Source organism: Hydra vulgaris, chromosome 12 (assembly GCF_038396675.1).
Source record: "Hydra vulgaris chromosome 12, alternate assembly HydraT2T_AEP".
NCBI lineage: Eukaryota > Metazoa > Cnidaria > Hydrozoa > Anthoathecata > Hydridae > Hydra > Hydra vulgaris.
The window spans coordinates 85,349,885-85,375,553 of record NC_088931.1 but is presented as its reverse complement, the minus strand read 5'-3'; the positions used below and the strand labels follow the sequence as shown (position 1 = coordinate 85,375,553).

Here is a 25,669-nt window from a genome sequence, read left to right as displayed (position 1 = left end):
CTTTATCCAAATCTTATGTCTTATATTTATTGTCCAAATCTTATGTTTTATATTTCTATATCCAAATCTCGAACCTCTACACAATAAAATGTGATAGTGTTAAAGTGGGAGAGCGCTCCCTTTGTTAGTAAAAAGTTCTGATTTGAATTCCCACCTGTAAATACAGGAGAAAAAAAAAAAGGTTAATGGTTAAAGTTCAATTTAATCATTCTAAAATCAAAGGTAGTAAAATTTCCTAAACTCTGTGGTATCTCTCAGAGGGACTGATTCTATCTAGAGCTATACCCTGTCAGAACACTAGAGCTCATTGTTGTGCATGTATGGTGTCCTTGTTAGATATTTTGGCATTATCAAAGCCATATAACAAACCTTTTCTTACAACCTAAACTTTTTAATTCAAAAGCTTTGATTAAAAAATCCGAAATGATTAAGCTACCGGGAAGCATGATTTAGGATTCATTTAAATTTGTGAAAAATTTCTTACAAGAATAGCAAATTTTTGAATAGCATTTTTGCTTGTGTATTAGCTTGTGTAAACAATATGTATTTTGCTTGCACATTTGCTTGTGTATTTGCTTGTTGCTTGTGTATTTGATTGTTGCTTGTGTGTTTGCTTGTGTAAAGAATAGCATTTTTGCTTGTGGTTGTATATTTTTGACCGCTTAAACTATTTTTTAATCATTTTTTTCTATCTATTATTATTAAAACTTATATAATAGTTTCTATAATCATTTATCTATAATTTAGTTAGCTGTATAAGTGTTGTTGCATCAGGTTTTATTTTTGGAGTTATTCTAGCTCTCACATTTTTATCACCAGTTTGAAGTTTTTTATCACTGGGGCCTCTGATTTTCACAACTAATTCTATACTGTTCTTTCTTCCCTCTACATTCTCTTAGCAGAGCATGGTCTGTCTAACGGACTCAGAGAAAGCATACCACACTGATTGTCGAACTGTTGGCATAACAATTCCAACTATTTTCCTTGATTAATGTTTCAGAAGGCTAAGCTGGTGAAGAATGTGTCTCAGTCCTTCAGTAAACCTTTTATTTTTAAATCATTAAGGGATGCAAACTCCCAAAACAAACTCTATTAATTTAAGATTTTTTAAATTCTCACCTTCCAACTCATGCTTTGATACCCAAACTCTGCAAAGTCTGTTGGCAGTTGTAAACCATCTGAAATGAATAATGGGCTCAATTTCAAGTAAAGCCAAGTCTGCAGGTATTTTTCCACTTCTAATGGCAGAGACTAATTTCTAAAACTGATCAGAGGTTAAATTTTTGATTACTTTATCCATTAGAGTAATAAAAGGATTTGCTGCATCAATTTTTTTAAAAGATGGATTAATTTCCAGAGCAGTTACGTCATTTAATAATTTTCCAATAATGCCTCTCCTTTTGCTGTTGCTCAGATTTCTCTCTTAATCTCTCAATTAAGAGTTGTCATCAGATGACGCAGAGAAAAAAATCAAAAGTATAACTCACCCTATTGTTATCTCCATTAGATAGTTCGAATCCTGCTATGACCTCACTAAAACCTTTGCAATGTACTTTTTTTTACATCAGATATCAAATTTACCAAATCATTGCACTTTTTACCACTACATTAAAAATGACTGGGAAATAACTTTCATGAGTTTTTTTGTGATAATCCTTAGGTGCCTTTCATTTCTCTGCCTAAATTTACACTTACTATGCATTCTTCTGGATTTATTTATTTGTTATTTATTTATTTTTTTCATACTTCACCTCCCCAAGGCCGAGAAAGCCACTACAGATGAACCAGGACGAACAAGGCCGCTGCGCGGAGAAACAAGTTGAGCGCGGTACTTACAGGGACATTGTGGGAATTGAACTCCGAACGTCTTGCTTATGAAGCTAGCACTCTACCAGTACACCACTACCGCATTTAACCAGACATGGTAGATTTGATTACACCTTGTTATTTATTTAGTTTTATCCGAAGATTTCTCTCATACTCATTTTTTTTTTTATTTTGTTTAAAAATTTCAAATTGTTTATAGATGAAATTCATGCAATTTTTTTCATTTATATTTTCATTTTAAATTACTTTTGAAAAAATATATCAGAAAATTTTTATAATTAAAATAAGATTCGACACATTTTGAATAATAATAATAATTTTGAATAATAATAATTTTGAATAATAATAATAATTTGACAATAAGAATTAAAATAAGATTCGACACATTTTGTAATTTAAATAAGATAGGACAGTTACTATAGAAATAGCATTTGGCAATGAAGCAGCTTCCAGTAACTCCGAGAGTAACTGCGAGAGTAACTCGTGCATTTGCTATCTTAATCTTTTATTTTAAATTTTTTCGCAAAACTTTTTTCAATGCAAGAAATCGATGAAACAACTGTTTACCATATAGATGATCTTGTTTACAAATGTTTGTGATTTTGAACTAATAATCTCAAATAATGAATTGTTTGAGAGAGCTGTAAAATCCAGAGAAGAAAAAAAGTCTCTAACTATAGGCTATAGGTTTTTTTATTTACTACAATAGACTTACTTTACCTTTTTTTTTAAAGACAATTCTTTAAGTATAGACAAGTTTTGAAATTTATAAAGATCCTGAAAAAAAAATTTTTTATTAATATCCCAGATAAATTTTCAGTTAATAAATTAGTGGAATGAGGTAAATAAATGCAAGAAAGTGAAAAAAGGTAAAATAAAGGTGAAAACTAAAAAGAACTGATTGGGATTTTTAAAAAAAAAATCTTTACACAGTCTTTTCATACTGAATGTGAAAAAAAAGGAATAATGTATATTTGTTTTACAGAAGAATTTTTTTTGCAACTTTAGTCTAAATAAAATCATTTAACTACAAAGTATTTATCTTTGTTGATATCTATGCAACAAAAAGTGTAACACAAATAAATGCTTGTAAATAATCCTTATTTGAAATCTAAAAAGCCCTCAATTTGTGAATACTTTTTGTATGCAACAATTATGTGGGTGTGCAACAATTGTAAATGGATCTAAAACAAATTTGAATGAAAATTCCCTTGGAAATATTTGGATTAACTCTGAATTTAACACATTTTAAAAAATTTGGTGACATAATGGATAAATATAATTTTTATGTTTATCCATTATTTATAACTTTTTTTTTTTTAATTCTGATTCACTCCTAACAATGCTGCAAGCAACCACTTTTAAGTTGGGAGTTACTAGAAAAAAAGAATAGACTTATAGAGCAAGAAAACAACAAAAGACTTATAAAGTTGAAGGTTGTATGAGTCAACATCAAAATATGAAGATGGGAGAGAGTTCCAAAGGGTTGAAGTGCGGGGAAAAAGATAGATGAATAAAAGTTTTTGGAGCTTGCAGGGACAGATACAGTAAAAGAATGAGACTTGGATAAATGACGAGTCAAGCAAGAATGAGTTTTGGTTGATGGAACTAGAGATGAAAGTTCCTTTGACAGCAGTTATGATAGTATTTGTAGAAAAGAGAAAGAGATGCAACTTTGTGACGATGGAAAAGAGGATCAAGCTTGGCAGATAGACAAGGTCCAACTACGTTTACAATGCATTTTTAGACATTGTCGAGAGCCCAAATATGACAACAGTATTCCATACAGGGACAATTAAGAGATTTGTAGAAGTAGAGAAATTATACTATATATTAACATATTTTCATATATATATAAAATATGCTAATGCATACTATTCAGTTTTTTAAATTTTATGGTTTTATCACAAAACAAAATTTTGAAAGAAATATAATTTAAATTTTCCAAAAACTGAAATTTTCTTTTTTAAAATGATAATACTAATGCTATTGCAGTAAAATATTTCTGCTGGAGACCAAACATGCTTACTTTGAATTTTATAGTTCGAAGGAAAATTGTTTAAAATAGAAAACACAATTTAGTACTTGAACATATTTGTTAACAAGCAATTAATTTAAAATAAAATGTAAGAAAGGCTTTAAGTTGTTAACTAGTTGCTGTAATAGTCAATTAAAATGTAAACATTTTTTTGAAACTAAAGTCCTAAATTTTTTTAAAAAAATTATTATGTAAATACATAATAAAAAAAAATTTAAAAACAATTTTTAGTTTATCTTTTCAAAGCACGTTAAATTGTGAAAGTAAAATACTATAAGCTTCTCCTTTGTAAGTTACTATGAACTTCCTATCAGATTGTTTCCTTTCTTACCTTCAATCAATGTTGAATTCACATAGTTTTTTTTCTTGCCTTAATTCAATGTTAAATTCAGATCATTTCCTTTCAATTTTGAATTCACATTGTTTATTTAGTTCAATGTTGAATTGAATTCAATGTTGTCAAAAGCATTTTTTTTTTTTATCATGATGACATTTCATAATAAAAAACTTATTTGAAGAAAATAACAAATACAAACAATTTTTTAAATGGCATGCAGCTATTGATGATGATTTATTTTAAATCAAAACCCTCTTAAAATATAAAAAAACTTCTATACATCTCAAGTTAAACTTTTTGCAGAACTACAATGGATCTTGCAGAGATCATTACAACAAAAAATTATAATACATTTAAATTGTACTATACTTCATAACAGAATTCATACCTTTCCATCAAAGTGAGGAGACTAAAAAAAAAAAATTAATCTTAACTACATAGTAAAGCAAAATAAAAATAATAAAAACACAAAATGAGGTCTAAAAAAAAAATTTTAATTAGCTAAACCTTTTAACCTATAAAATTATTTGAAATATTTTATTAATCTATAAAACATTATCAACCCATATTTTTACCTGAACCATTTTTGCAATTCTTAGGGAATCTTTTCCAATATTACATTTGCAGCTTTTACATCCTGCTCTTCCTGATTTTGCATATTCAGCATTATAAGGAAGGTCTTCAGACATTTTTGGGTCAATTGAAATTTTTTGTATAACTGAATGTAAAAGTAAACAACAAAATTAACAGTATATAGGCAGATCATATCACTTTGCTACTGGTAACATACTGAAAATACTTGAACTTAAAATTTAAATTTTAAAAATATTATGAATATTATAATTATTTATACTCTTGGTCACAAATAACAAATTATTGACTATTATCATACTATTAGTTTATCAATTTTATTTTGTGTGTGTGTTTGTGTGTGTGCATGAGCGTATATGTATATATATGTATATATGTATATATATATATATATACATATATATATATATATATATATATATATATATATATATATATATATATATATATATATATATATATATTATATATATATATATATATATATATATATATATATATATATATATATATATATATATATATATATATATATATACCTTGAAAACTATAACCATTCTTTTATATCACTCAGATGAGCTTCTTACTTAAGGACTTTTTTACATATAGAATATGTAATTTACTTAAAATATATATTATAGATACAAAAACATTAAATAAAATTTAAAAAATCAGTTGTTTTTTTTTATTTTGGGGGGAGAGGGGGGAGAAACCCTGAAAAATATTCATCAAACGTTGTCATGAAACAATTGGCATATGGGTTGTTATATGACCTGACAACGCATCAGTTTACATCATAATAATTGACAACACATCATAATAATTGACTTCTTTTGTTACTTTAGATTTAATAACCAAATAGTTAGGGTAGACAAAAATAGTAAAATATTTTTTGTTAGGGGTGTTGCAATTGTTGGGATGGGTGACCATACCTTCAAATTAGCATTGATTGGGGAAGGGGATTAACGGATTAAGATTGGAGGAATGGATTAAGGGGATTAATGGATTAAGATTGGAGGAATTTTTCTTTTTAAACTTAGGTGGTTAGAAATTAAACTTTATTAAATGTTCAAAATAATGTTCATGACTATACAAAGTTGCATCCTTTCAAGCTTGTCTAACAATTTTTATACTCATCTTGGGTATACTTTGAAGTAGCTATGTTATGTGACTTTCTTGATTTTAGAGTTAATTGACTTTCAGTAAATTATTGAGATTCCAGCTTAGTTAAGCCCTTTTTCAATATAAGCCAATTGAACAACACTTGTTGTTTTGAAGAAAATTTAGGACATTGCATCGTACTATAGTTCTTGGATTTTTCCCCTCGCTGACACAACTTGTGTTTGTTGACTTGTGTTGAAGGTTTTCATCAGTAATGCTGGCACACATTCAATATATTGAGCAGGGATCATCTTTAAGATTCTTTTTATCATTTTTAAATAGAGCAACCTGTTTGGTAACTGTAGTATATTTTGGTAATAAATCATGAACTAATACCAATTCATTGATTACAGCCTGTGCTTAAGCTTTGAGTAGAGCAAAAATTTCAATACATGCTTGATATTCAATTTTTTCCAGTTTTAAATTTTTCTTTTAAATGTTTTCAATAAAATTTAACTTTTTTAATACAAATTCGGAACATTTCAACAAATACTTTGAAAGATTTTAAACAAAAAAATACAATAAAAAACAAATTTGTGATTTACTGATACAACACACCTGTCGACTGTCTACAGATGTGATGGTGTAATGCATTAGTAAGTTCCGTTTGGTCAACTGGTATAGTCTTTTCATGTTTTTGTCCACTTTCAATTGAGTGAATAGAACAAATACTTTAAAATGTTAAACACAGTTTAAAATGATATATGAATATTTAATTATTTTCTTATTGCAACTTGATAGATAAAGTTCTAAAAACTTATTTAAAGATACCACACTGATATATCTTGCAATTTAGTTACATGTTTTTATGATGGTTCCTCTCATTTTAACTGTGCAAATATTTATAATATTGAAACATTTTTTGTTGTTACAATAAAAGAGCAAAAAAGTGCACACCTTTTTGCTTTTTTTTAACAGGGGGCACATTCACCTTCACAATAACTCTAATAGATATCGAAAATATGTTTAAAATATATAAGTTTAACATATATGTTTTTTAGATAAAAACATTAAAAGAATTTTACAACTTTATAGGTTTTTCAACATCGATTTACATCACCATGTTACATGGTGATAAACGGCATGGTGATACATACCATGTATAGACAGAATACTTAAAATGTATGAACTATTGAAGTCATTTTTTTAAGCAAAGAAATCTCGCTTCTGACAAATTTTGATTTTTTAAATTCTAAATTTTCAGGAATTATGTTGTTTTTCTTCAAACTCAATTTTAATTGTTTTGTGAGACTGTGAAAAAGATAATATGAAACAATAAAATTACAGTAGAAATAGTGAGTTTTTTAAATAACCAGCTAATTTTCATGTATGTATGGCAGATAACCTTTTAAAAAAACTTGCAGCTTTTTTATCTGATTAAGTGCCAAAGTTCACAGATTTTATGGTATATATTATTATACTTTATGTTTTCTAAATTGATATTTGTACTTCCTTGTGCTAATGAGATTTTTTTATTACATAATAGCTTCGTTAAAACTTATTTAGATATAAATCTGGATGGCTGGGTGGCAAAATTTGTTTATATAATTTTCAGATGAAAAACTATTTGGAAGTTAAAAACAATGCCAATTCAGTAGTAAAGCTCCCGTTACTGGAAATGCTTACTACAATTGCATTTACTGTACCAGGCACTAACGGATTATGTGAACTATTGTTTAGCTTTTAGACAGAAAACATTTGAAAATTAGTACATTTGAGAGTGTAAATAAAGTAAAAATTAGGATTTTAATGCAATCAATTTTATGCAGAAATAAAAACTTGTTAATAAAAAGTTTTGAAAAAATGTTGAAAAGTATCAGTAAATTAGTTTAATGTAATAAATATTGTATTCACAAGTTATATTTTCTATGCAAATTTTACCTGTGTTTTTAAAGTTCTTTGAGTATTAACATTACCAGATAAAAAATATTTTGACTGACATCATAAAAACCTGATGCTTTTTTCACGTCATGAATATATATATATATATATATATATATATATATATATATATATATATATATATATATATATATATATATATATATATATATATATATATATAGAACTAACGGAAAATGCAATCTTCATTGCTAGATATACCTGATGGAGCAAACATTATAGATGTTACTAATGCTTTGCTTAAGCAAAAAAAAAAAAAAAAGACTGCTGGACCAGATGGCCTCTTTATGGAATCTTTTATGTATGGAGAATATTAACTGTCTCTCTATTTAAATTTGTGCTTGTAATGTGAACATTTTGTGAAGACACTACACCTATGCTAAAATCTAAAATTAGTGACTTAACAAACATAAATAATTCTAGAGCATTTGCAATTTCTCTATCTTGTTCTAAAATATTTGAAGGTATTTTTTTTTCTTTAACTCCACAATGTCTGGTACATATTATTTGAAAAAGACAGTTGATTATTATATTTTTAGAGGAAATCATGTATTCACATGCTTAATAGATTTCGACAAAGCTTTTGATAGTATTAATTATTGTAAACCATTTTCAATATTAGCTGATCATGGTATAGCCAAGAATTTGTCTGTTTAATTGCACTTTGGTACTTTTTTGGTTTGCATTGCAAAAATTACTAACTGCATTAAATGTTAAAGCTACTGCCATTAATGTCATTTAATACCATGAAAACAGAGTACATAGAATTTAACCCAAAACAGATATGTAAAATTGTGTCATACAAATTTCCTTCATTTACCTTAGCTAATTGTGAATTAGTCTTAGTAAACAAATTTAATTATCTAGGTTATCAACTGAGAATTATTTAACTGATAATGCTGGTATAAATAGATAGATTAAATGTTCATATACATGTAAAAATATTCTCAATATAACAGACGATTCAAGAGAAGCTTAGTTAATGTAAAAATACAATTATTTAAGATGTAATGCCTCTGCTTGTACAATGTGGCAAATTGGCTTAAGTGTAAATTTTGTTAAAACTTCAATTTTGTTACAAGAAATGTGATAAAATAATTTTCGGTTATGACAAGTATTCAAGTGTAAAAATTTGTTTAAAGACCTGGGCCTGCCTTCTCTAGGATACTTTATTGATTAACTGCGGACATAGTCTTAAAAATCAGCTTGTCGCCTGTGCTAGTAAAATTACATCTGTGTATGCATTAAACAGAATTAGTATTTGATGATGGTTTTTTAATAATGGAACTTGTACTTGTTTACTGAAATAAATTAATAAATGAAAACAAAATAAACTAAAAAATATTTATATAACTTTTTCAATTTATTAATTGCATTAAGTTGCATATATATATATATATATATATATATATATATATATATATATATATATATATATATATATATATATATATATATATATATATATATATATATATATATATATATATATATATATATATATATATACATATATATATATATATATATATATATATATATATATATATATATATATATATATATATATATATATATATATATATATATATATATATATATATATATATATATATATATATATATATATAACCCATTTAATTTAAATATGTAATAGTTAAATATACAAGTTAATAAATTAATATTTTCCAGTTGGAAAAACTTTCACTTTCGTTGCTCAAACCACGCGAGTTTGCAAAAACCGGCAAATTTTATCAGGTAGACAGTAAAGGGAGTCCCGTTTCCGCATTGATTTTTTTAATTTTGAGTTAAACTTTTGATGAGATGGGCATAATCATTTAAAAATAGTTATTGTAAAAACTTGGGAAAATCAAACATTATATAGGGGTAGCACAGTTATCTAACTTGGTTAAACTTTAGTTTTTGCGTCTATTTTTAAAGATTCACTGTCAGTTTTTAAAAATTCGTTCGAGAACTTTGAGTAATTTTTTTTTCACTAAATAACGTATTACAGGTAAAAAAAATGGGCTGAAAGAGAAATATGTAGGGGTTGTACAGGACTGAAATAGTATGCTACTAGTGTAAAAAATTGCTTAAAACAATGGTAAAAATAAAATTATGTGTTGTTTAAGTTTTCCTTTCTTCTGATGAGAGCCCATTTGCGAAGGTTTTCATGAAGTGCGTATTGTAGCTGTTTTGGATATTTAACTTTATTTTTGAAATTTTGGATCAGCTTGACTCATTCAGCGCAGTCATTTACCACTTCTAAAAACTTGACTATTTTCTTAACGTAGTTATAGTCCTTCATCTTTGTTCAATGTTCAACAGATAGTTGCAACCAATACACTTAAATAGGTTTCATTTTAAGTAAATCAAACAGTAGCCAGAAACCTGGCCAATCAGCAATACAAAATTAAGAATTTTATCCAGTTTGATTTGTGGAAATATTGGTTTTCCAAGCTTAAGTTGTTTGTTTCTTTAAATGTTAAATATTTTCAAATCTGCGGCAGATTGTTTGATCACTGTAATTGAATCATCAAACAAGTTGAAGACAACTAACTGTTGAGTTAAATACTAAAGATGCCTGTAACACAACTGAAGGAGGCATCTGCTGCTGTACTGTTAAATTTGCGATACCACTGCATGTCAGTGATGTACTGGCAATCGACATTTGGTGCAATGATAGAAATTTTACTTTGCAAAAAAGTTTTTTCCTTGGAACAGTGCAATAAAACCCGCCATTCTCTTAAGCTTATGGTGTTGGTCTTGGTCGAACCAAGTAATTTTTTGGTCCAACATTACGTACTTAAAGAAGTATAGGTCATTGTGCATGAATCTTGCACAATGATAAGCATAGGTTTTCTTTATCCAAAAAATTCTTTTATCTTGTAATTCTCCGCTAAGATAAACAATTACCACTTTAATAAGTTCCCTATAACCCTCTTTTGAAAGCGTTTTTTTTTTGTTAGGCAACTGCTGGCCCATTTCAAGACAAGCTTTGTTAGACGATGGATCGGGTCATCTACGTCTGCATAAAATTCAAACTTGAATTTTTTGCAGACGGAGAAAACTTAGAAACTCGCAGTTATCCACTTTAAGTAGCAACTTGATTGGCTCATTATGGTTTCCAATAATTGCCTCACAGACGTGTTTAATGCGCAACTCATAAATGTGGTGCAGACAAGCAGCTTATAAAATTACACAACCGATCTCCTTCTCAATTAAAGAAGCATATCCTGCCTTCCAGCCAATGTTACTAGTTGTTGCGTCGAAGCAAAAAGCAACTAAATCATCATGTAGCTTCCATGATTTGGAATGGTTGATAAATTGATCTTTCTGGACCATTTAGGGTTGTAGGAAACATTTAGGATTTGATTTTTCACTCAAACCATCCCATCCCATTTGCAAGAATGGCAACACGTTTCTCTTTTTTTTCTGTAAAAAATAAAAAGTTTATTAATTTTCTTAGGATTAACTTTGTTCTTTCTTTTGTCGACGATAAACATTCGATTTTGAAATAGCAAACTGTTCAAGGGGGGCACCAACACTTTATCTATTTTTGCTTTAAAAACTATTGTGTCGCTAACTCTGAGATGTAAGCGATTGGAAACTTTAGTAAACAAATCAGTCAGTGCTTTTTGGTTTTGAGAAATAAGGGCTGTCAATCTTTTTTTTTTTTTTGGTAGCATTTGGTAAAATTTGTGATCTTTAAAGCTGTTTTTACTTATCTTTGTCAATAGTTATCTCAACTTCTTCACTCGTAACAGTATTTTGTCTTTTTTTAGATAAAGTATCATTGATTGGAATTTTTGTTCTCCCCTAATATATTTAAGCTCGATTAAAATTGTGTAAAAAACATCACGGGTTGAAGACGATCTTTTTCGACTAACATTGTCACCTTCTCGGAGGTGAAAATATCTTCTTAAAAGTGCAACTTTAAAGAAAGTTTTGAATCAACAGCTAAACTTTTTTCTACTAGCCGATTTGAATTGTACGCTAACTTAAAAATCAATAAAATGGGAACTTTCACAAGAAATTCCTATAAAATTGATTTTAAATGAATTTTTTTTTTAATGTTGATTTGTACATTGCATTTGTACGTATGTACTATCTGAACTTTAGTATATTAATTATCTCAACAAATTAGTAAGTTAAAGTGAGATTTTTCAATCAGTGGTCACATTTTTTATTAAGTTAATTAGTATTTCTTTTACATTTTTAGAACACTTGCATTTTTGCTGACAGATCAGCGAACTGCAGCGATAACACTGGGCAACAAAAAATATATATTTTTTTTGTATCTTTAGCAATTTTATTCAAATTATACTAATTTTGGGCTGAGAAAAAAGAAAATGACAACGAAAATTTTTTATTAGCTCTAGTTTCTGAGATATACAATAGCAATAAATTTTTAATTCAGTTAATTGACAACAGAGCAATATGACATATAATTTACATATACTATTGATATTTAAAGAATATTTTGGTTTTTTTTATTACAGATATATTCTAACAGTTTTAAACAAAGAAACCATGATCATCAAGTTAATAGGTATAAAGATGATTATGGGGTATCGTTACAAGATTGCCCCTTCAAAACTTTGTCAAGTGCAGGATCCTTCATAAGTTGACGTATTTGTGACCCAACAAAAATACCCTTTTTAACTTTTGTATCACTTATTTTGGAAATATATTTCTTTCTAAAAGCCTATTCTTCTTTGTTCATACCTTTGACAAAATTTTTCATTAAACCCAACTTAATATGAAATGGTGGAAGATTTTAGTTTATATAATGTGAACTACTGTCTCACATACACAAAAAGCAGCAGTATTTAGTATACCCTAATTGCATTCCTAAAAGTATAGCAATGACTTTCAGATCACCACAAATTTTTCAAATTTTGTTCATTGTAATTAATTGAGTTGAGGAGTACTTTCATGTTTATATAAGTCTCTTTCATGTGAACTGCACGGCCGATATTAACAGAAGGAATTCGGTTTCTATTGTGAAGTAAAACAGCTTTCAAGCTTAGCTTAAGTAAATAATCTCCATTCAGTTGGATCATAGTTCAAATTAAGACAACACATTAATCCAAAGATATCAACGCAAAAACAAGATTGCTTTTCTTGTCAAAAAAAGAAAGCAGATTCTCCTGCCGTTTTCTGTAACGTGAAACCTTGACATCAAATTGGAGAAGATTCCACTGCTTTAGTCTTGACCTTAGAAGTTCTGCCTTTTCCTGTGACAAGTCCAGATCTCGAACAAGATCACTTTATTCTGCTTAACTCAATCTGTGTGGCACATCATCTGTTAACACAAAATCAGGATCATTTATTGTGAAAGACTTGTTTTCTTCTTTTTCTTCTATTTCTTATTTATTTCTGCCTCGACTTTGTGCTTCTAACTCACAACTTTGTAGCGGAGTAGGAACTGGTAAACTTTCCAAACGTGGAATAGGTCGATTGGTAGATGGAAGATTTGGATATTTAGCTGTTCCTATTTTCTTCATCGACAAACCTGCTTTAATGGGTGGGTCAAGCAGAAATAGCAGTCATCTATATGATTTTTGGCTCCCTCAATACCATAGGAACAGCAAAAGCCAAAAATCTTTTTTTGTTTTTTAATTACTTTTGTAGTGTAACCGAACAAGAGTTAGAGCATATATGTGGAGCCCATGACTTATCCTGGTCCCTACTTTTATATTGAAGAAATGCTGGTAAGCAGTCTTCACAAACGGTGCCATAGTTCTTTTCTGTGAGGAAAATGTTATTTCACCATAAATGTAACAAAAATTGTCCACTAAATTTACACACTTCCTGTTGATTTGTCAAATTTTACACAAGTAAACAAAACAAAAAAACTAAGAATAGGTAGACTATAAATTTAAGGAACATAACTAATATCAGAAGTTTTAAACATGAATAATTTAAGGAACATAACTAATATCAGAAGTTTTAAACATGAATAATTTAAGGAACATAACTAATATCAGAAGTTTTAAACATGAATAATTTAAGGAACATAACTAATATCAGAAGTTTTAAACATGAATAATTTAAGGAACATAACTAATATCAGAAGTTTTAAACATGAATAATTTAAGGAACATAACTAATATCAGAAGTTTTAAACATGAATAATTTAAGGAACATAACTAATATCAGAAGTTTTAAACATGAATAAATCATTATGGATAGTCAAAAACAAAAACAAAAATTTCCAAAAAATAAAAACATATACCCTTTTATTTCTTAATCTAGAGCTAAACGTCATTTTTGAATTCAGCGGTTGGAAATACATAAGAAATAACTAATTTTGATTCCAAACTAAAAATTACAAAAGATGTACTTGATGGCAACTAAAGAAAAACAAAATATTAGCTTATCACTGGTGTCAAAAAAAGATAAGTGAAGTTCATTCTTGAGTCTGCATTTTAAAATCAACTATATTTATATATATATATATATATATATATATATATATATATATATATATATATATATATATATATATATATATATATATATATATATATTTATATATATATTACGAAAGAGTAAGTTATTTTATAAATAATCGGTAAAATTTTATGTTTTATTTAGGCAGTTATTATGGACAATTTTATGGAAAATCCGCTTTGAAAAAAACATTTTTTGATACTTTGTTTTTTCATTGCAACTATCTATAGGTGGCAACTATAATAATTTGTTTTTAAAATTTTCTAAAATCGTTTTATCCTGTTATTCGCAAAGCATATTGACCTCGGATTTTTGACCCTGCGTTGTTATACACAATGGTGTATAACACGAAAACTGTTTTATTCAATGGTTGCAATAAAACTAAAAGTTCATAAGAACAACTTAAACTTTTCAACAAATGTCAACACAAAACATTAACGTATTAAAGATTTTACAAAATATTTTACTTTAAAAAAAATCCTCTTAATTCATTCAACTAGAAAAATTTGCAAACTATACGCATCCAGATGGATCTTATTTTAATCATGTAATTGTTAAATTTTATGTAGAAAAAACAAACACTGATAAAAAAAGTTTTATGTAGAAAAAACAAATGCAGGTATTAGTTAACCTTATTCACTTTTTTCATCTTTTTCTATAAAAACTTGTTTGCTTTTTTAGTTTGAAAGTTTTAAAAGTTTAAAAAGAATTTAGATTGAGCTTATTTTTACAACAACATCTTCTTGAATGCCAAACATTCTTCCTTCTAAAATTTCCTCAACAGATGCTTTTATTTAATAACATTCAATAATCTTCCTTCTAAAACTTCCTTAACAGATGGTTTTATTAAATTACTTGTTAATGTAATTCTGTCTTTTTTAAATCTATTCATAACATATTGAGATCTGAAAACTCTTAAAAAGAATTTTAAAAAGAATTTTAAAAATAAAAAAAATGTTTTTAATAATTATTTACTTCTACTTAACTTTTAAAAGATTAATGGAAGTACTTGAAAGAATGAAAGAAAGAAATGAAAGATCATATAGATCACGAAGCCCTGTACAATTTATAGTTTCAACAATATTTAAATAATATAGTTTTACAATTTTCCTAAAGTTATATACATTACAGTTAAATATACTAAGAAAATTAAAATAAAACTAATAATATTTAATCGTTAGAAATAGAAAAAAAATTTTCTACTAAATAATTTTTTCAATCGATTTTTGATATAACTATTTTATTCCATAGATATGAAATAAAATAGTTACATTTCTTGGGATAAAACTACCAAGAAATCCACCTGCAGAATAATCATCGTCATCATGGGTGATAAAGATGTAGAGGAAACTACACAGGCTGAGAGAGGACGGAATCAAAAAGATCAAGGTAAAAATTGAGATGTTGACATTTATTTGAATTTCTAAAGTATCATGTTATTTGGGACACTCTAGCTTTTTTTTACTTATTACAATACATTACATCAGTTTATTCAAGGATCAACCTGAAAAACGTATCTACAACAAAATTCTGAATGATATTGTGGACATCGTGGAAAAACATGCGAATGAAAAGGGAGTAAGAGTACTTAAAAGAAGTTCAAAAGATGTGTAAATGTGGAAGAAAGAATAAAACTTCCAACAATCTTAGTACAGGGTGCAACTGCTTTAATCAACAACTTGGATCTATCTATAAATAAATATCGGGTAAAATATGCAAGAAAATACTATCGCAATTTGATGCTTTTAAAGAACTTTATGTTATATACACACACACACACACACACACACACACACACACACACACACACACACACACACACACACACACACACACACACACATATATAACGGGTGACAACTAAAAAACGAGACTAGATTTAAATACACATTTCTCTTTAAAGAAGTAAGATACAACAAAAAGGAAAAATGTTTTAAAAAGTATTTTTATTCTAGTTTTTAAATATATAATCAGTTGTTCTCAATTAAACCATTTCTTCTGACTTTATCAACCAGGCCTGGTATAGACTGAGCTAGGCTCCGTATGAGCTCAATATCAATTTTATTAAGGCAATACTTGATTCTAGAACGTAATTTTTTAAGATTTTTTGCATGCCAATTATTCTTGTAGACAAGGCCTTTCAAAATACTTCAAAAATTTTCGATAGGACGACATTCTGGTAAGTTTGCAGGGATATCCGCTTTCTCTACATAATGCACGTTTTCCTTGCTTAGTTACATGATTACTTTTTTTGCATAGTGAGATGGTGCTAAATTTGGCCAGAATACATATGCACCATCTGAATGATACTTATTGATGAATGGAATAAGTCTCTTCCTAATACATTTGTTTAAATAGATTTTTTGATTTACAGCCAGTCCACTTGGTACAAAATAAGGTTGAGAAAAAGCAATCCATAGGAGTAATTTCTTTTGAAACTTTTGTTTTGTTTGGTATTTAACTGTAGATGGAATAGATTTTACATCACTAGTATAAAATATATCATTTCCATTGTTACTGGAGTGATTTAACGTGAAGTCATCGTCAATGATTGGTTTAGGATTTTTGAATTTCTGACACAATCGACTGCACTTAGCTCTAGCTGCTGCTTTTTGCTGGTCAGAGCGTTTTGGAATCGCTTTTTTTTTTTGCTTGATTTAACATTTGTTCTTTTTAATGTTTTACTAATGTGTTGCTGAGTACAGTTGAACTTTTTAGCTGCCTGTCGTTGAGAAACTCTGTCTTTATGGTCAAACATGAGTTTGAGCCTTTCAATGTTTGTCCTGGTCATTTTTTTAGCTTTTACTCCACTTCCTTGAACTCTTTGGTCCTCAGATTTACTTTCAGCACGTTTAATTATCTTGTAGATAGTACTTTTAGGTATATTCTCAACTTTAAAGTGGTCATAAGTGAACTTTTTACCAGCATTTTTGTAATTTAAATAAAATTCATACACACGTTTTCTAATCTCTCCTTGTTTTGAATTTATTTTTTTATTCATTTTTCTCTAAAAAATAAAAACACATAAAATATTTAAAAACTAGAATAAAAATACCTTCTAAAACAGTTTTCCTATTTTTAAAATCTTATTCATTTAAAGAGATATGTGACTTTAAATCAAGTCTCATTTTTTAGTTTTTTTTTTTTTTTTTTTTTTTTTTGTTATTCACCTCCTCAAGGCCGAGAAGGCCACTATAGATGAGGAGGCTACTTAATAGTGGTTATAACCCTCTCTCAACTCTATAACTCCGAAACACAAACCTTGACGAACAAGGCCGCTGCGCGGAGAAACAAGTTGAGCGCGGTACTACCAGGGACGTGGTGGGGATCGAACTCGGAACCTCTCGCTTATGAAGCGAGCACTTTACCACTACACCACTACCGCATTTATTTATTATTAAGTTTTCACCCGTTACTATCTCTACTATATTCTTCTATATTCTTCTACTATATTCTATTATTTTCTACTATATTCTACTATATTCTACTATATTCTACTACTTTCTACTATATTCTACTACATTCTACTATATTCTACTATATTCTACTATATTCTACTACATCCTACTATATTCTTCTACTATCTCTACTATATTCTACTATCTGTGACATATTTTATAAGCAACACATATTGAACCAAAACAAAATCCATTTGTAATTGACCTCTTATTTACATCCAATGAAAACACGACTTCCTTTTTAAAACATTTAGCACTCATTGGCAAAAGCCATAACCAGTTACTTTACTTTTGCTCTATTGATCAAATTTACTGAAATACTAAAAATTATACAAAACTTTTATACGCAAAAGAGAATTATGATAAAATTAACAAAGACATCACAACTATTCTCTGTCCAACATCCAACTCTGAACAACTATGGAATATCTTTTACAATAAACTTAATTAAGTTGTAAAAGTTCTATAAAACTAGTATAAACAACAATATACCAAAATCTAATATCAAAAACATAAAACGCTCAAAATGGATCGAATCTCATATGCTATGTGAAATAAAAAATAAAGAGGCAAAATATCACCAATATATATCAAACAGAAGTGATAAAAGTAAAGATAACGAGCATAACATGTTACGAAACAAAACCAAAATAGTATGCAGAAAAGCAACTATCAAATTCGAGCTTTTACTCCACTTCCTTGAACTCTTTGGTCCTCAGATTTACTTTCAGCACATATAATTATCTTCTAGATAGTACATTTAGGTATATTCTCAACTTTAAAGTGGTCATAAGTGACTTTTTACCAGCATTTTTGTAGTTTAAATAAAATTCATACACATGTTTTCTGATCTCTTCTTGTTTTGAATTTATTTTTTTATTCATTTTTCTATAAAAAATAAAAACACATAAAATATTAAAAACTAGAATAAAAATACAGTTTTCCTATTTTTAAAATCTTATTCCTTTAAAGAGATATGTGTCTTTAAATCCAGTCTCGTTTTTTAGTTGTCACCCCTTATACTCTTATCTTTTTATTGACAATACTCTAATAAAACAAGTAAGCTTTACCAAATTTTTAGACGTTTACATTGATGAAAATCTCTCATGGAAAAAACACATAGAAAATTTGGGCAATAAAATATCCATATAAAACAAGAAATATCCTAAATAAGCACACCTTAACTCAACTATATCATTCATTTATTCATTGCCACCTAAATTATGCAAATGTTGCGTGGGGTAGTAAAAATAAAAGTAAACTTGAATCTCTATATCGTCAGCAAAAACTATAGATTTTACTATAAACTATAGATAAAATAGATTTTTTTGGCATTTTCATAAGTTTCTGAAACATTTTCAGCAAAAGCAACAAGTAGCTGACTAGGGTGGTCCATTTTTAACTTTTTTTTGGAGTTTTAACCGGGGTTTTTACCAGTGATGACATTTTATCTAGAAACGCTAGGTACCAAAAATTTTGAATTTGGGACAAATTTTACATCCCCCACAAGACATTGGAAGTTTGGGTAATGGATTGCGCAAGTGTTGTGAAAAGTTTTTACTAACAAACTGTTGTTTTTTCTTAGTGGGGTTTACACAATTTATTTGGCGATCACTAGGGAATAATACTACAAAAATTTGTTAATTTGCAACTTGTTGTACTTATCCCGCAAGAGATTTGTTTTAAAACACCTCAGATATTGTGTAACATAATTCAGTTTAGTTACTCTTTTTCCAATACATTTCAAACATTATAATATAGATACTTTCATTCCATTATGAATTCAATATTGTGAAATTACATTTAAAGAAGTCATTAATTCTTAATTCTCTTAAGACAACAATAGTTCTTAAAAACATGCCGCAATGTTAATAAGTTTAATTTACAACGTTTTAAATGAACATTGTAATAAATTGTTGTTTTAATAAAATTGTTTTAAATGAACCTAGTGCGGTAGTGGTGTAGTGGTAGAGAGGTTCCGAGTTCGATTCCCACCACGTCCCTGGTAGTACCGCGCTCAACTTGTTTCTCCGCGCAGCGGCCTTGTTTGTCAAGGTTCGTGTTTCGGAGTTATAGAGTTGAGAGAGGGTGATAACCACAAGTAGCCTCCTCATCTGTAGTGGCCTTCTCGGCTTTGGGGAGGTGAATTATTTAAAAAAAAAAAAAAAAAAAAAAAAAACATGTTGCACGCCTTATTAATTTTAGGGATCGTTTTACTCATGCCAAGCCTCTCCTAATTGATATGAATGCTTTTAGTATATTTTAGTATATATGAATATTTTCAGTGTTCTTTGTTTTATGTATAAATATAAAAACAGTTTATCTCCTGAACCCTTTCAAAATTTATTTACTTTAAAAGAAAAGAACAAATATTTCTTAAGAAACGATAAAGCTATTTGACAATCTTCTTACCATACAAATTTTAGAAAGTTTTGCATCTCGTTTTGTGGAACTTTTCTGTGGAATAAAATAATTTCAAAAAATTTTGATATTTTTAAGAAATGCAGTTATCCCTCCTTTAAACTAAAACTAAAAAATATTATATTTTTAATTGATGAAATATTTTTTTTTAAATTTTGATTTTAAGTTTTCTTATTTTGTATTTTCCAGAAAAATACTTTATTGTCAAAGTTATTATATATTGTAAACATATACTGTGTTCTTATGCATTAATTCTGTAAATTTTTTCTTTAATAATGTTATATAAAGTTTAGTGAAATATACTTTGTAAAATATATTGAGTATGAGTGTGTATATTTATGTGTATATATGTAAGTGTGTATGCACCTGTGTGTGCGTATACATGTATATGTGTGTGTGTGTGTGTGTGTGTGTGTGTGTGTGTGTGTGTGTGTGAGTGTGTGTGTGTATGTATGTCTATGTGTATATGTATGCATGTATATATGTATGTATGTATGTATGTATGTATGTATGTATGTATGTATGTATGTATGTATGTATGTATGTATGTATGTATGTATGTATGTATGTATGTATGTATGTATGTATGTATGTATGTATGTGTATATATGTATATATGAGTGTGTGTATGTATGTGTGTGTGCATGTATGTGTTTATGTATGTATGTGTGTATATATAAAATATGTATCTATGTGTTTTATTTGTATATGTCTATGTGTTTACTTGTGTTCATACAAATGTTCTATATGCACATATGATGTTATGTATGTACATACACGTAAGTGACTAGTATGACCTTCAACCTACTTGCCTAAAACAGCTGAAGTTGTTTAAAGTTGCTGCACGTGGGTCAAAGAAGAACATGATATACTTAAAAAAAAAAAAAAAAAGAAAGACTTAATCTATTCAATAATGTATTTGCAGAGGTGTTTTACAACGGTTGAAAAAAATAATAATTTTGAAGAAAAATGAAAATTTGTCAAGAAAATTGTGCTATACTGAAAAGAAGATGCAAAAATACAAAATCAAAAATAAAAAAAATCCAAAGAATAATGATCCTTGTAAAGCCTACCATATTTCAAGTTAATTTAAGAAAAACTGCAAATACTATAATTATTACCAATCTATTATGCGATAGTCGCATTGTAAGAGTTTACATCAACTTTTATTGACGCGTCAAACTTTAGCGGTTCTCATGACAAGACCTTTAAGTCTTCTTTGAGTTTTCGCGTTCTTTATTTTTATTTAATTTCTATCATTATTTTAACATAATCTTCAATTGTGAATTTTTTAACTTTATATATTTGTATAAAAATTTTCATGGAAAAAGAAATGTAAGAAAAAAAAATAATATATATATATATATATTATATATATATATATATATATATATATATATATATATATATATATATATATATATACATATATATATATATACATATATATATATATACATATATATAAATATATATATGTGTGTGTGTGTGTGTGTGTGTGTGTGTGTGTGTGTGTGTGTGTGTGTGTGTGTGTGTGTGTGTGTGTATACATAGCCTCATCAAAGTGATATCAACAACTTAATTAAGAGGTGTAAAATCCGGTACATGAAACTCAATACCGATAAATAAAAGTTATTCACATAGGCAAAACAAACGATCTTTAGGCCTACTCTAAGCCAACTAATAAAAATAATAGCCTCGAGCTAGCATCAACTTTAGTCGAAAGTTATCTTGATTGTGCTAAAATAGTGCTAAAACCTAAAATAGCATAATAATTCAGCCTATGCAATCAATAAAGCCAACTTTGTTCTAGGCATAATAATCGTACATTCAGCCACATGACTCCACAACTACTTAAAGTTCTATAGAGAATGCTTGTACGTTCTAGACTTCATCTAGGTAGCAGCCAGCACTCCATCGTTTACATACCTTTTTACCTTCACCTATCATACAAAGATTGTCTGAGTCTACTAAACATAACTACTTTCGAAACCTATTGAATTAGGGAAGATCTGATGCAGGCTTATATAATCGTTAACAAGATAGATGCTGTCTTATGGAGTGAAACCCATGTTCTTTATGTTGGGATGTCAAATCCAATTAAGACCAAAGACATCAGTTTTTCCAAATCGTTGGAACGGATTGTCGTCAGACGTTGTATGCACTGTATCTGTTAACAGTTTCAAAGCTCAGCTTGATGCAGAAATTTCAAATAATCTGCATAAGTACTAAGAATAAAACTTTAGGAAAAAAAAAAAAAGTAAAGTACAACTTCACACTTCAGGCTATAATTCCATGTAGTTTTTATTTTTGATTTAAATTTAAATTTGTATGTATGTAGTAGTATGAAGTAGATAAAGCTGCCTTAACCTATATGTTATAAAGAAAAACTGTTGCAGCATTTTGTTACTGCTACTACTAATGATGGATCGTTCAGAACAGTTGATAAATTATCAATTATCTTTTGTTTTTTTATTTAATATTTTGGATTTAAAATATTGCTCAAATAAAACTATACGAGAGCAATACATGAAACTAAGTTTGATAGTTTCTATCTCTGTGTCTGATGATTCGCATCAGCTTGACACTCCATCTGAATTTAAAATTTAAAAAATTATTTACTGATCTGAAATTATTAGCACATGTGTTACTAGGTAACGGCATTCTTTTTTTTTTTTAACATCTTCACTTCCAACTAGGTTGCAAGCAATCACTTTTAGAGTTGGAAGTTACTGGAAGAGAAAATATGAAGTTTTTAGTTTTAGAGCAAGATAAAGATTGACAGATGACTCAAAAGATTGCAAATTATATGAATCAGGAAAGCATGATGAAGGAAGCAGATTCCAAAGAACTGATGTTCGAGAAAAAAACTAGAAGAATAAGAGTTTTTGGAGCACTAAGGAACAGTCACAGTAAAAGGTGGAGACTTCATTAAATGACAAGTAACACGAGAATGAATTTTAGTAGATGGCACAAGAGAAGCAAGCTCTTTAGAGCAGTGCCGTTATAATATTTGTAGAAAAGAGAAAGCAACATTACGACAATGCGATAATGGCTGGAGGTTGGCTGCAAGAGCAGGTCTAACTATGTTAGATCCGCCCCAGATATGACAACAGTATTCCATACAGGGACGGATTTGAGATTAAAGAGATAAAGAATAAAATCCAGAGTAAGAAAGTGTCGAGCACGATAAAGAGATGCAACCTTAACAAATGGTAATTTTGAAATGGATTTGACATATGGTTTCCAAGAAAGATTGGAAGTAAGAGTTAATCCTAAAAGACTAAGGGTAGATGACTGGTCAAGTACATTTGTACCGCACTTAGTTACAGGATATAAAGAAGAGTGCTGTCCATCGAGGTCAACTTTTATACTACGATTGGTAAGAAAGGAAGTTATAAAGTTTTAAAGTCCTTCTCGAAGTTATAAAGTTCATACACAAAAATAAAATAAAATTTTGTACGGATAGCCAGTCAGTAAATAATTTCTAAAAAAAACTCAGAGTTGTGTTTAAACGGGGGCTAATGGCGCTTAACACCCAGACCCTTGGAAAAAAAGACGCTCTGACTCGGAGCGCCTCTTTTTTTCCAAAGGCCATTGTTTTTTCTTTATTTCAGATAACCAGATAATTTTTCTGAAATGTTTCTCAGTTTTTTAAAATCGATTTCTTTGGAGCTTGGAAAGCGTTGCGAATAAATTTATAGAGATATATTATTCTATTTAAGCTTCATTTTTAATTTTATGGTAATTTTGTTACCTCATTATAATTTGATCATTGGTCATTCGAGTACTTTGAGTTTTATAATATTTTGAGTTGTATTTAATTGCAACAGTAGTTACTGAAGATTCGCAAGAAAGTATTAATATTGCAGAATGGAAAAATTTAAAAGAAAAATTCAAAACTCTTTAGAAAGCAATAACGATCAATACAACGTCACGAGTGAAAAAGATACAACGTCATTAGTGACAAACTTGATGAATTTTTCAAATCAAGAAAGAGTATCACGTAGGAATGTTAAAAACCAAAATGAAGATGAAAAATCAGTAAGTTTTTTTACTCGGTTACAAAAACAAGCTGAATATGGTGCTTTTTCAGATGACGCTGAGGCCGTAAAGGATCAATTTCTATCAGCATGTCACTCCATAAAAATAAAACAAAAACTTCTCAAAAATAGAGACATGAATCTCAAAAATGTGTTGAAATTGGTCGCAACGTGGAAGTACCAAAACAATAAGCAAAAAAGCTAACCATTATAATAGAATTAACTTTTTCAAGAAGACAAAAACAAGCTACAGATTTGAAGTTAGGAGCTAACCATCACGGAGACGACCCTGACCTCCTGGTATAGCCTCGTTCCTGTTTTTTATTTTTAGGTGGCCGTCACATCAGGCTCTCCTATATTTACAGCCCCAGGTCAAAAAATGTCTTAATGCGGCTTTGAGACAACTATACTTATACATCAAATGATAAATATAACAAACATTAACAGTGGCGTCACTGAGGTTGGTGTCACCCAGAGCGGTAAACTTTTGGTGTCACCCCTCTAGGAAGGTGACACAAAAAAAGTTCACTTTATCTAGATATTTCTAAATAAAAAAAAGGTTCTTTTTTAAAAATTTTTTTTGGCATATTTGTTTTTAATTTTGGTGTCACGCCTCTGCAGAGGCGTGTCACGTCGTGATGGTATCACCAGGTGCAAGCCCCTTAGCGACGCCACTGAACATTAATCAGTTAAACAAAAAAGCTATTTGAAAAGTTTACGTTTTAACTTAATAAACTAACCTGTTATTTCTTTAATTGAAACAAAACCAACAAGTTATAAAAAACTTCATTATTACTTTTTTAAATTACAGTTATTTTATAAAGCGATGTTAAAGTATTGTAGCCATTAGTCTATTAGTACTTTTGTTATCATTTATAATCCTAACCCAAAAATGTTTTAAAACTACATGGAAAAGATTTTTTTATTACAATAAACATTATAACAAAGATCGTCAAAGATCGCCTTCCACTCTAATTATTTATAAAAGACGATAAAAAAATAAAAATAAATATAACTTGGCGCCAGATTTCTTACTACAGTAAAGGTGAATAACCTTTCAATACTTTTTTCAATTACTCTAATTGTTTTATGTTAATTAAAAAAAAAGTTTTTAATGTTAGCTTTTAGCTGTTATTTTTATTTGACATTGCCTGGCTTTGTTTTTAATAAAAAGCTTTAAAAAACAATTTTTGTTTTCGCTTAATTTAAGTTAAAGCTAAGTAGCGATTTAAGGCGCGTAATTTTTAAATTTTCTTCAATTCACAATAACATTGCAAAATGTTTTCTAAATCTAAAACAAAGAGATTTCAAGATCCAGGTACTTTTTATAATTTATAATTTCTTACCATTTGTAATTTATTTTTTACTTAAAGCTAGTTATCTGACCGCGTATTTATTAGAAGTAGGAAAATATTTTTTTACAGTTAATGAT

The 25,669-nt window shown here is 28.4% G+C and overlaps 2 protein-coding genes and 1 long non-coding RNA gene across 5 annotated transcripts in view; 2 read left to right on the top strand and 1 right to left on the bottom strand.

Annotated features, from left to right (window-relative positions):
* Positions 1-4,932, bottom strand: part of LOC101240572 (poly [ADP-ribose] polymerase 1) — a 53,120-nt gene extending 48,188 nt beyond the window's left edge. The window contains exons 1-2 of the mRNA XM_065814795.1: positions 4,778-4,932; positions 4,591-4,611 (exon numbers count right to left, since the gene is read on the bottom strand). Of these exons, the coding sequence (XP_065670867.1) occupies positions 4,591-4,611; positions 4,778-4,891 (135 nt within the window). The 5' untranslated portion in view covers positions 4,892-4,932. The remainder of the gene's footprint in view (positions 1-4,590; positions 4,612-4,777) is intronic.
* Positions 4,933-15,207: 10,275 nt separating this feature from the next.
* On the top strand, positions 15,208-21,183 carry LOC136089085 (uncharacterized). Of its 2 annotated transcripts, none has more exons than XR_010642788.1 (3): positions 15,208-15,704; positions 15,803-16,021; positions 19,979-21,183. It is a non-coding gene; the product is annotated as an uncharacterized LOC136089085 (long non-coding RNA). The 2 variants fall into 2 exon arrangements; XR_010642787.1 differs by having other exon boundaries at positions 15,213-15,704; positions 15,813-16,021.
* A 4,034-nt stretch (positions 21,184-25,217) lies between these two features.
* Positions 25,218-25,669, top strand: part of LOC100202393 (hyaluronan mediated motility receptor) — a 68,523-nt gene continuing 68,071 nt past the window's right edge. The window contains exon 1 of one of the 2 annotated variants that reach the window (XM_065814793.1): positions 25,218-25,555. In XM_065814793.1, coding sequence (XP_065670865.1) covers positions 25,516-25,555 — 40 coding nt within the window. In that variant the 5' untranslated portion in view covers positions 25,218-25,515. The remainder of the gene's footprint in view (positions 25,556-25,669) is intronic. The other variant, XM_065814794.1, reaches the window with a different exon arrangement.